The sequence below is a fragment of the Heterodontus francisci genome, chromosome 7 (assembly GCF_036365525.1).
Source record: "Heterodontus francisci isolate sHetFra1 chromosome 7, sHetFra1.hap1, whole genome shotgun sequence".
NCBI lineage: Eukaryota > Metazoa > Chordata > Chondrichthyes > Heterodontiformes > Heterodontidae > Heterodontus > Heterodontus francisci.
The window spans coordinates 134364483-134377600 of record NC_090377.1 but is presented as its reverse complement, the minus strand read 5'-3'; the positions used below and the strand labels follow the sequence as shown (position 1 = coordinate 134377600).

Here is a 13118-nt window from a genome sequence, read left to right as displayed (position 1 = left end):
GGCTCTGGTCCGGAACATTGAGGATTCAAATAAGTGGCCCTGGAAAACCATGGGGGAATCCACCAATTGTCCACTGTAGCAAAAGGGAATCATCTATTTCTTGCCATTAGCCTCATTACCCTGGGATGTTCTGCTGGTCTCCCGCTAAAGTATCAGTGCAAGGACAGGGAGAACCTCAGAGAATTTCAGGATATTAGGCAGCAACAGTAAATGCAGGCAAAAGTAGAAAAGGAACATTCAGGAGATAATGTAAAAGCCATGGATGTTATTCTACTGATCTTCACTTACGTTTGTAAGGCAGGGAGCGTCACTGTTGGACCCATCAGGTGTTGAATTGAAGGCTGGAGGTTGCTGTGCTGTGCCATCGGGTTGGAAGATAGCATAGATGGCCACAATGGGTGTCCTATTGGTGGGAGAGGAGGTGGATGTGGTGTGGGTTGCCCCTGGGCAGAGTAGTGATGATGGTGGTGTACTGAAGATGGACGAGGCTTCTCAGCTTTCACTACAAGTGGCACTGCTGTCTGAACATCCTGCGGTTTAGGAAGAAAGTAACCCATCAGTCTGAGAACACATTACACATCATTTCACAGGGAAGGAAGTGCTACACTCATTTAAGGTTAACTTTATTTTGCAATTGCAACTGAATTAATTTCTGTTAAGTAAAGGTTATATCAGTTGTTCCATAAAGTAAGGACAGTTCTAGCAACTACAGGCCAGTCAGTTTAACATCAGTGATGGGTAAGCTTTTAGAAACAATAATCAGGGAAAATATTAACAGGTTTGAGTTAATTAAGGAGAGCCAACACAGATTTCACAAAATCATAGAATCTCAGAATTGTTACAGCGCAGAAGGAGGCCATTTGGCCCATCATGTTTGCACCGGCTCTCCGAAAGAACAATTCACCTAATGCCACTCCCATGACTTCTTCTCTTGGCCCTGCACCTTCTTCCTTTTCAGATAACAATCCAATTCCCTCTTGGATGCCTCAATTGAACCTGCCTCCATCACATTCCTAGGCAGTGCATTCCAGACTTTAACCACCCGCTGTGTGAAAACATTTTTCCTCGTGTCGCTATTGCTTCTTTGACCAATTACTTTAAATCTGTACCCTCTCGTTCTCAATCCTTTCATGAGTGGGAACAGTTTCTCCCTACCTACTCTGTCCACACTCCTCATGATTTTTAATACCTCTATCAAATCTCCTCTCAGCCTTCTCTTCTCCAAGGAAAACAGTCCCAACTTCCCCAATCTATCTTCATAACTGAAGTTCCTAATCCCTAGAACCATTCTCGTGAATCTTTTCTGCACCCTCTCTAACACCTTCACATCATTCCTAAAGTGCAGCCCCAGAACTGGACACAATACACCAGCTGAGGTCTTATACAAGTTCAGCATAACCTCCTTGATCTTGTACTCTACGCCCCTATCAATAAAGCCCAGGATACTGTATGTTTTATTAACCACTCTCTCAACCTGTCCTGCCACCTTCAATGATTCATGCATATATACACCTAGGTCCTTCTGCTCCTGCACCCCCTTTAGAATTGTACCCTTTATTTAATATTATCTCTCCATGTTCTTTTTTGAACAATGGTGTAACTTTTGCAATTCTCCAGTCCTCTGGCACCACCCCCAAGTCAAAGGAAGACTGAAAAATTATGGCCAGTGCCTCCACGATTTCCGAATACCTCAGCTATGCTCTCTTCCTTCATGCCACTCTCCTTGTTGGTCCCTAATTGGTCCTTTTAACACTCTTTTACTATTAATATGTCTATAGAAAACTTTGGGATTCCCTTTTATGTTAGCTGTGAGTCTCTGTTCATACTCTCTCTTTGCTTCTCTTATTTGCTTTTTCACTTCCCCTCTGAACCTTCTATATTCAGCCTGGTTCTCAGTAGTATTCTCTACCTGGCATCTGTCATAAGCACATTTTTTTTCTTCTTCATCTTGATCTCTATCTCTTTTGTCATCCAGGGAGCTCTGAATTTGTTAAAAGACAGATCATGCTTCACTAATCTAATTCAATTTTTTGGTAAAGTAACAGAGAAGGTTGATGAAGGGAATGCATTGAATGTTGTCTATATGGATCTTATGAAAGCATTTTTACTAAGTACCACATAAAATGCTGGTTAACAAAATTGAGGTTCATGGAATAGGAGGGTCAGTGTCAGCTTGGATAAAAAATTGGCTTAAGGACAGAAAATAAGTTGTGGTAAATAGTTGTTTTCAGACTGGAGGATGGTAGATGGTGTTCCCCAAGGGTCAGTGCTAGGACCACTGCTTATATCTATCTTATATATATATATATATATATATATATAAAAATGACTTAGCTATTGGAATACAGAGTAAAATTTCAAAATTTGCCAATGATGCCAAACTTGAGGTGTGGCAAACAGTGAGGATGATACCAGTCGACTGCAACAGGACACAGATAGGCTAGCAAAATGGGCAGACAGGTGGCAGATGGAATTTAATACAGAGAAATGTGAGGTGATGCATTTTGGAAGAAGGGCTAGGGATAAGCAATATAGACTAAATAGCACAGTTCTAAAGAGTTTGCAGGGACAGGGGGACCTGCGGATCATGTGCATAGGAAGGTGGCAGGACATATTGAGAGAGTGGTTAGCAAAAAATTTGGGATCTTAGGCTTCATAAATAGAGGTTTTTAGTACAAAAGCAGGAATGTTATTGCTGAACTGATAAAGCTCCAGTTAGGCCACAACTAGAGTATTGCTTCCAGTTCTTTCCTTCACCCTTTAGGAAGGATGTGAGGGTCCTTGAGAAGGTGCGGAGGAGATTTACCAGAATGGTTCCAGTGATGAGAGATTTTGGCAACAAGGTTAGGTTGGAAAAACTGGGGTTGGTCTCCTTGGAGCAAGTGAGTTTGAGGGGAGTCACAGACTCATTTACAGCACAGAAGGAGGTCATTCAGCCCATTGAGTTCATGCCAGCTCTGTACGGAGCTATGCAGTCAGTCCCACTCCCCGGCTCGATCTCCATAAGCCCTGCTGAGATTTGATAGAGATATACAAGATTATTACAGGCTTAGATAAGGTAGACAAGGAAAAACTGTTCCCATTAACTGACAGTACACAGAAGGTTTTGGGCAAGAGATGCAGAGGAAATGTGAGTAAGAATTTTTTACACAGTGAATGGTAATGACCTGGAACTCGCTGCTCATTAGTTTTGAAACAATGATTTCAAAAGGAAATTGGATGGGCACTTGAAGGAAATAAACTTGCAGGACAATGGGAATCGAGCCGTGGAATGGGACTGCTCTACAGATAGCCAGCATGGACTTGATGGGCCAAATGGCCTCCTTCTGTGCTGTATATGACTCTATGAATATTGTTTGTCAGAAGAAGGAGATTCTGACACATTAGGACCTTGTAACAGTATCTGCAACTAACTGGATCTCCTGATCAAATTGGCACATCTAACTACCACTTGGTTTATATCCAAACATCCTCTCATTGTTACCTTGAAAGAAAATACAAAGGATGGGATTTGGCTGTACAACAGGATATTGTACTGCAAACCAGTGTCCCCAACTGCCAACCTTCATTCAGATGTTATTTGAGCTGAGGCCAAACATGTCAGTTTTAGTGCTGCTGAATGTCATTTATCAGCCAAACAGCTTCAGCATTGCCATCAGCTCACAGTCTCAGAGATGTGCGACATTTTGAAATGACTCAGTCCATGGAGAATGTCAGGTGACTGAGGAGGTCAGGGAAGCCCATCTCCATACCAAATAAGAAAAGATGTTGGCATCAGTTTGAGATTACCATGGGTAGAAGTTTATGATCATTTCCAACCTGCATGAGTTTCAGCAACTTAAAGGATGAAAGGCAACCAAATTTCCTTCCAATATCCCAATACCATTCCTCTTTTGAAAAAGAATTCCCGCAAGTCTCAGCAAATTTATGTGGTGAACAGCTCATAAGGAAATTCCCAAACTGATCTCAGCTGGGGCAACGGCAGGCCCACTTTAGTTGCCCTTAGTGCCACTAGATTAGGTCGGGCAAGCTCACCGCTCCTGATCGCTATCTACAGAACCCTGCTGAAAGATCTTGTGTTTCTAGATATTGGATAAGGACAAGATCAGGATTGCCTGTGGTGCCCTTTACAATCCAATGACATGATAACAGCCATTGCCAATGCTTTCACATGAATAATGCCTACTCATTTGAGGTGCCAGAGGATAGTCAGTATCCACAAAAGGAGAGAAAAGTTTTGCAAAAAGTTGTTGAGAATTTTTCAAAAAATGTTAAAGGTGGAAAAGAAAGAAGTCGTGTGGCTAATCTCTGTTAACTGCTTACCACGTTTATTTTATTTATTGGTACAGCATTGAAATAGGCCCTTCGACCCACCGAGTCTGTGCCGACCAACAACCACCCATTTATACCAATCTTACATTAATCCCATATTCCCTACCACATCCTTACCTTCCCTCAATTCTCCTACTACCTCCCTACACTAGGGGCAATTTACAATGGCTAATTTACCTATCAACCCACAAGTCTTTGGCTGTGGGAGGAAACCGGAGCACCTGGTGGAAACCCATGCGGTCACAGGGAGAACTTGCAAACTCCACACAGGCAGTACCCAGAACTGAACCCAGGTCGCTGGAGTTGTGAGGCTGCGGTGCTAACCACTGTGCCACTGTTTGCTTCAGAGCAAACTGGTGACAGTTTCAAATAAAATCAGAAAGTGCTGGAAATACTCAGCAAGTCTGGCAGCATCTGTAGAGAGAGAAACAGAGTTAACATTTCAGGTCTGTGACCCTCCATCAGGTTCTGATGAAAAGGTCACAGACCTGAAATGTTAACTCTGTTCCTCTCGACACAGATGCTGCCAGAACTGCAGAGTATTTCCAGCACTTTCTGTTTTTATTTCAGCTTTCCAGCATCAGAAGTATTTTGCTTTTATTTTGGTGGTTTGAGAAAGTGGAGGAATTCTTGGTGCTTGGCATTCAGTAGAGCAGTCACCATTGGTAGTTCCAGATCCTTAAACAGTGCATGTCATCCAGCCTCTTGTGGCACAGTTGATGAGTTGTTGAATGGATTGAGTGCCCTCAATGACAAGTGTGTATTCAGAAGGGCCCATCTGCAAAGTATGTTTTCCCCCTGAGTGCTTGATATTCATCAACAATGTCATGCATGTCATCAGTCAATGTTCTCCTTTCTGTTTATGGCAACATCTGCTACACAATGGTTAATTCTCAACTGAGAGATAGACAGTGACTGCAAGATATAGACAAAATGGAACGGTTTGAAGACTCATGTGTTGCCTTCAGTGCAGATTCAAAATGACGGTGGTCACCTATAATAGTACCAAACTCCCTTCTGTTGGAACTTTTCATGATCCGTACTGAATAGCCAATGTTGTTCCTTTGTTTAAGAAGGGTAGCAAGGATAATCCAGGAAATTATAGGCCGGTTAGCCTTATGTCACTGGTAGGGAAATTATTGGAGAGGATTCTTCGGGACAGGATTTACTCCTATTTGGAAACAAATGAACTTATTAGCGAGAGACAGCATGGTTTTGTGAAGGGGAGGTCGTGTCTCATGAACGTGATCGAGTTTTTTGAGGAAGTGACGAAGATGATTCATGAAGGAAGGGCAGTGGATGTTGTCTACATGGACTTTGGTAAAGCCTTTGATAAGGTCCCTCATGGCAGACTGGTACAAAAGGTGAAGTCACACAGGATCGGAGGTGAGCTGGCAAGATGGATACAGAACTGGCTTGGTCATAGAAAACAGAGGGTAGCAGTGGAAGGGTGCTTTTCTGAATGGAGGGCTGTGACTAGTGGTCCACAGGGATCAGTGCTGGCACCTTTGCTGTTTGTAGTATATATAAATGATTTGGAGAAAAATGTAGCTGGTCTGATTAGTAAGTTTGCGGACGACACAAAGGTTGGTGGAGTTGCGGATAGTGATGAGGATTGTCAGAGGATACAGCAGGATATAGATTGGGTGGAGACTTGGGCAGAGAAATGGCAGATGGAGTTTAATCAGAACAATTGTGAGGTAATGCATTTTGGAAGATCTAATACAGGTGGGAAGTATAAAGTAAATGGCAGAACCCTTAGGAGTATTGACAGGCAGAGAGATCTGGGCGTACAGGTCCACAGGTCACTGAAAGTGGCAACGCAGGTGGATAAGGTAGTCAAGAAGGCATACGGCATGCTTGCCTTCATCAGTCGGGGCATAGAGTATAAAATTTGGCAAGTCATGTTGCAGCTGTATAGAACCTTAGTTAGGCCACACTTGGAATATTGCGTGCAATTCTGGTCCCCCACACTACCAGAAGGATGTGGAGGCTTTGGAGAGGGTACAGAAGAGGTTTACCAGGATGTTGCCCGGTCTGGAAGGTATTAGCTATGAGGAGAGGTTGGATAAATTTGGATTGTTTTCACTGGAATGACGGAGGTGGAGGGGCGACATGATAGAGGTTTACAAAGTGATGAGTGGCATGGACAGAGTGGATAGTCAGAAGCTTTTTCCCAGGGTGGAAGAGTCAGTTACTAGGGGACATAGGTTTACGGTGCAAGGGGCAAAAGTTAGAGGTATGTGCGAAGCAAGTTTTTTGCACAGAGGATGGTGAGTGCCTGGAACTTTCTGCTGGGGGAGGTGGTGGAAGTATGTACAATAGCGACGTTTAAGAGGCATCTTGACAAATACGGGAATAGGATGGGAATAGAAGGATACGGATCCCGGAAGTGCAGAAGGTTTTAGTTTAGACAGGCATCAAGATTGGCGCAGGCTTGGAGGGCCGAATGGCCTGTTCCTGTGCTGTACTGTTCTTTGTTCTTTGAACTCTCACATAGAATTTGTGCTGGCACAAACAAGTGGACAGAGGTGGCTGGCAAAACTTAAGGAATGTGCTATCCACTTATCATTCTCAGTAACTACAATGTTTTATAAAGTCACGGCATGTGTTGCCACTCAGTAATGGAAAGGTCCACAGTCCTACATTAGAGATAAAATGCAGGAAATCTATGGCCTAAACCATCCTGGATGATTGGTGGTCAGTTCTGAGGGAGGACCACAGCCCATGTTGTCTCATGGATGATAGGTGGTCAGTACTGAGGGAAATCCATGGCACAGGCGATCCCATGGATGACAGGTTGTGAAGGAATCCGGCCATAATAAGGGTTATAAGGTAAAAAGAGTTATTTCCTATGAATTAGGGAATAAAAAATTAAAAGCAGGATTGATCTGCCTGGTAGCTTAAAAAAAGGTCTCATAAGCATGCTCAAGGATGCAGCATAATTGCCTCTTCCTAAGAACACAATGGCAAATTCTGAAAAACAGGAACTTGCTTCTGAAAAGCATAAACATATTTACTTCAGAAAAGTACTGACAGTACAACTCTTATAAATAATAATTGAAACTTACCACAACCTAACAATGGATGACATTATTTTCTACGGATACAGTTAACTTACCTGTCAAATGAATCCGGGAAATGAGTTATAATCTTAAAACACTATTATGTAGTGAGGAAGCGCACCATTATGGGCAACCTTCACTATCCTGTTAGCTTCAGAGGTATTGACCATTATCTGTGCTCACAGCTTCTTGCTGCCTCAGCCTTTCCTTAGAAATTAAATAATGTGGATTTCGACAAGAAATTGACAGTTCTACAGCCTTATTTGGGAAATAGAAGGAGACGAACCTACTTGCAAGAAAGGTAACACCCCCATACGTAAAGGAAAACTAGTTATGCAGCTTAGAAACAGTATAAATATTGGAACCACACAGTGGATCTTTAGAATCGTTGGATTCATTCCAGCCTTTCTCATGGTAATGGTGCAAGCCACTTGGTGCGGCGACGATAGTTCTCCCCTTAATTGGGATTGCTAAACTCTGTAACTTTCTACCCGGGGATTTAAGGTAAATGCTGCTTTAAATATTGATGGATATCTTAAATATTTTACTGTAACATTATTTAGACTTAAGACTTGGATTCTCTACTAGGAATAAGATTATACTTTCTTTTCCTAGAACTATTAACGATGCAATTGTTTTCCCATCAAAGTGTGACTGCATGTTCGGTTCTTTAATAAACTTTTATATAATTTAGAAAATATATTGTCTCATCTGGTCTTCTGTATCTCAATTCGAGAACCCATCTCTGTACACTCTTTAGTGAAGAGGTACATTATTGAGGAGAGATGTCCAGACCCTTATATTGTTATAATCTGGCTAAAGCTTGTTACAAAGGCTATCCAGAAGATGGAAATATCTTCAGCTGTTTTTTTTTCCTTTGGGGAGAGTTAGATCAATTGTTCAGACCCAGTCAGTTGTCTGTGGGATCTGTCTTTCTCAACCTCAAGTGAGAATGATCATCTGGGGAGTACGCTTGATCCGGGATGGTCCCAAAAAGGGGCTAGGATTATAATCCATAACAAGGCAGTCAGTACTGAGAGGGTACACAGCCCAAGCAATCCCATGGATGATAGATGATCAGTTCCGAGGGAGGTCCATGGCACATGCGATCCCCCGGATGATAGGTGATGAGTAATGAGGAAGGTCCAGAGCCAAGCAATCTCATGGATGACACATGGTCACGACTGAGGGAGGTCTATGGCACAGGCGATACCATAGATGATAGGTGGTGGGTACTGAAGGAGGTCCACAGTCCAGAGAGGAAAGGAAATGAGATCAATGACAAACTGGTTTGTCAGCAGTATTTTCTTACCTGTCCATGAGAGACCGCAGGACTGACAGAAGTGCCAGGCTGGGAGAATGCCATTGGAGGTAGTGCCTTCAGCATCATATTATGCATAATTATCTGATGCATCTGCGCATTTTGCATTAACATAAGCTCAACCATATCTGTGAACAAATTAATAAAAGATTAGTATTAAACCAGAAGCTAAGTGTTGAGAGGTACATTTCACATAAAGCAAACCCTTCCAGCCAATCAGTGTAAAGAGTTTCTCAAAATGTGTGTCAGAAACCTTCATCTTACTAATATTGTAGATCTTTATGATCTTTTCTGCACAACAAGACTTGGTGAGATTCTATTTGATCACATTTGCAGAAAGTGCTTCGTAATGAGCAATGGCATGGGACAGAAAGCAGAGAGTCATGGTAAACAGTTATTTTTCACTTTGTTGTAAGTATACAGTGGTGTCCTCAAGGGTCAGTATTAGGAGCACTTCTCTTTTTGATAATACAGGGCATAATTTTGGATAATACAAAACTCGGAAATGGAGTAAACGGTGAGGAAGATAGTTACAAACTTCAGGTGGACGTAGATAGACTGGTGAAATGGGGCAGACACATGGGAGATGAAATTTAATGCAGAGAAGTGTGAAGTGATGCATTTAAGAATGAAGAACGAGTTGAGGCAATATAAACTAAATGGTCGTTTAGTAGTACAGAACTTGATTATTGCTGAAAATAGAGACATGTCAAAGCTTTTCATCTTGCCTTCATCAGGGCAATCACAAGAATAACCAATGTAAGGGAAAACAACAACTTATACTGCATGCGAAGCGAGTGCTAGATTGGTTGGCAAGTGAACTCTGATTGGTAGAGGCGTTGCCATGGTGAATGCACCAGTTTACGGTGACTGATATTTAACTGTCAAGCTTGTTTAAAATTTAAACCAGGCAGCTTGACTCTGAATGGTAAAGGCATTGCCCGAAGGAATGAACCAGCGAATAGCTGTTATTTATTTTGTTCCGCTGAAACAGGCGCAATGTTTGTACATATTCTTTCTGTCTGCAAAGAACAGGGCCCTGTGTATTAATATATGTAGCTTCCAGTACATGCAAATATGCCACATGGCGAACACTACTGACAATCTTAAATTGGTTGTCAGCATAATTCTTTGCACACTGTGGATTATTTAGTAAATATTGTCCAATTGCCAATGACAGCCATTCGCTGGTTCATTCCTCAGGGCAATGCCTTGACCAATCACAGTCAAGCTGCCTGGTTTAAATTTTAAACAAGCTTGGCAGTTAACTGTCAGTCACCATAAACTGGTGCATTCGCCATGGCAACACCTCTAACAATCAGAGTTCACTTGCCAACCAATCAGCACTCTCTTCTCATGCAGTATAAGTTGTTGTTTTCCCTTACATTGGTTATTCTTGCAATTGTCCTGATGAGTGCAGGATAAAAAGCTTCAACAACATGTCTCTATTTTCAGCAATAAACTAAATGGTTCGAGTTTAAAGGGATGCAGGAACAGAGTGGCATGCGGGTATATGTGCACAAGTCTTTGAAGATTGCAGGACAAGTTAAAAAAGCTGTTATAAAGGCATACAGAATTCTTGGCTTTATAAATATAGGCATAGCGTACAAGAGCAAGGAAGTTATGCTGAACCTTTATAAATCATTGTTTAGGCCACAGCTGAGTATTGTGATCAATTCTGGGCATCACACTTCAGGAAGAATGTCCATGCCTTAGAGAGGGTGCAGAAGATATTTACCAGAATAGTATCAGGAAGGAAAGATTTAAGTTATGTGGAGGGACTAGAAAAGCTGGGATTGTTCTCCTTAGAGCTGAGAAGATTAAGGGAAGATTTAATCGAGGTATTTAAAATCATAAAGTGTTTTGAAAGAGTAAATAAGGATAACCTGTTTCCAGTGACAGAAGGATTGGTAACCGTCGGACACAGATTTAAGGTAATTGGCAAAAGATCCAAAGGCACCATGTAGTCAAGGAATAGGAGGGGGCCAAGGATAAGTCCTCAGGGGACTCCAGAGGTAAGAGTGCAGGAGGGGGAAGAGTAGCCATCGCTGGAGATGCTCTGGCTATGATTGGATGGGTAAGCGTGGAGCCAAGTGAGCCCTGAGCTGAACAACAGAGGAGAAGCATCGGGCTGGATTTTAAGAGCCTGCCAACAATGTCAGCAGCGAGCTCATAAAATGGTGGCCCGCACGCCAGAGAGCTGCCGCAATCTCAAGCACGGCGGCTCATTTAAATAGCTGGGGCGGCCCATCCCCCCCAATCACGTGGAAGGGGTGGACTGTTTGCCCCCGGCAATGCCGTCAGCTGCCTGTGCGCAGGTGCTGGCGCCTTTTTTAAAGCACTGCCTGCCCTGACGTCTAATTTAAATTTTTAAACACATACCCCCAAAATTAAATAAATAAATTTCTTATGCAGCTTTCCCACCCCCCCAATAATGATTACATTAACTATTTGCCCTCCCCCCCCCCCACCCAAAACACTTACCTGTTACATTTGACCTCCCCCCGTCAAACTGCACAAAGTTTGAATTTCAACCCTTCCCACCATCCCCTACACCTATTTGACCCAGTTTCCCACCACCCACTGCACTGAAAATCTTGCCTCCTCCCCCCCTTCCCATCAGTGTCACGCCGCCTTTCCCGGACAGGGAATTGAAGGCGCGGAAGTGCCAGCTGCCGCGCTGAAGATCATGGCGGGCCCTCAAGATTGGAGGTAAGTCTATGTAAATTTATTAATTTTATTCATTTGAATATTTTAATTGAGGTCCCTTCACCCAACGGCGGGGGAGCCGCCACAGAGTCTCGCCGCTGCTGGGAGGATCGGGCCGGGCCCTTCCTGTGTCGAGGTCCATGGCGGGCCTCATTTGGACCCATCTTCAGGCCCTGCTCCCCCACCCACAGATCATGATGTCGAGGGCTTGGTAAAATCCAGCCCATAGAATCACTGGGCTGAATTTTGTTCTGTTTTTGAAGGCGGATTCGGTGGCTTGGTGGGGGGGTGGGGGTGCAGAGAATCTCCACGGAACCATCCACCACAAAACTCGTGGCATGCCGCAGTGTGCTGATTTTGTCGGAGGCGGGGAAGTACCATGGTGGTACTGATATAAAAACAGAAAGTGCTGGAAATACTCAGCAGATCTGGCAGCATCTGTGGAGAGAGAAACAGAGTCATCAGAATGGTCAGAATTTCATCTGATGAAAGGTCACAAACCTGAAATGTTAACTCTGTTTCTCTCTCCACAGATACTGCCAAACCTGCTGAATATTTCCAGCACTTTCTGCTTTTATTTGAAGGTTTCTCAGTCTTCTGGTTGACATGCGGCAACCTTCAGTTTCACATGCCTTCAGTTTCGCGTCTTTGAAAAGCTGGCACCACTGCAGCAAGAGTTCTCAGTGGCATGAAAGGGAAGGTAACCTAAACAGAGTAGCACAGGGGAAGTGGGGTTTACAGCGGCCATTGCCGCGATGCTGAGGGGCTTGTGTGTGAAAAGGGGAACTCTGCAAGGGGTTTGTATGTGAATGGGGTGAACTCTGCAAGGGGCTTGTGTGTGAACGGGGGAACTCTGCAGGGGGCTTGTGTGTGAACGGGGGAACTCTGCAGGGAGCTTTTGTGTGAACAGGAGAACTCTGCAAGGGGCTTGTGTGTGAACGGGGTGAACTCTGCAGGGGGCTTTTGTGTGAACAGGAGAACTCTGCAAGGGGCTTGTGTGTGAACGGGGTGAACTCTGCAGGGGGCTTTTGTGTGAACAGGAGAACTCTGCAAGGGGCTTGTGTGTGAACGGGGTGAACTCTGCAGGGGGCTTTTGTGTGAACAGGAGAACTCTGCAAGGGGCTTGTGTGAGAACGGGGGAAGCTCTGAAAGCATATAGGTTGTGCGTGTCATAAAAACATAGAAAATAGGAGCAAGAGTAGGCCATTCGGCCCTTTGAGCCTTCTCCGCCATTCATTTTGATCATGGCTGATCATCCAACTCAATAGCCTGTTCCCGCTTTCGCCTCATACCCTTTGATCCCTTTAGACCCAAGAGCTATATCTAACTCCTTCTTCAAAACATACAATGTTTTGGCCTCAACTGCTTTCTGTGGTAGCGAATTCCACAGGCTCACCACTCTCTGGGTGAAGAAATTTCTCCTCATCTCAGTCCTGAAAGGTTTACCCCGTATCATTAGACTATGATCCCTGGTTCTGGACTCCCCCACCATCGGGAACATCCTTCCTGCATCTACCCTGTCAAGTCCTGTTAGAATTTTATAGGTTTCTATGAGATTCCCCCTCACGCTTCTGAACTCCGGCGAATATAATCCTAACCAACTCAATCTCTCCTCATTTGTCAGTCTCACCATCCCGGGAATCAGTCTGGTAAAGCTTTGCTTCACTCCCTCTATAGCAAGAGCATCCTTC

General features: G+C 43.7%; 1 protein-coding gene across 2 annotated transcripts in view; it reads right to left on the bottom strand.

Annotated features, from left to right (window-relative positions):
• zgc:112416 (uncharacterized protein LOC550509 homolog) overlaps positions 1 to 13118 on the bottom strand; it is a 108357-nt gene that overhangs the window by 10557 nt on the left and 84682 nt on the right. For both annotated transcript variants that reach the window (XM_068036200.1, XM_068036199.1), the window contains exons 6-7: positions 8710 to 8846; positions 289 to 530 (exon numbers count right to left, since the gene is read on the bottom strand). In XM_068036200.1, the coding sequence (XP_067892301.1) occupies positions 289 to 530; positions 8710 to 8846 (379 nt within the window). The remainder of the gene's footprint in view (positions 1 to 288; positions 531 to 8709; positions 8847 to 13118) is intronic.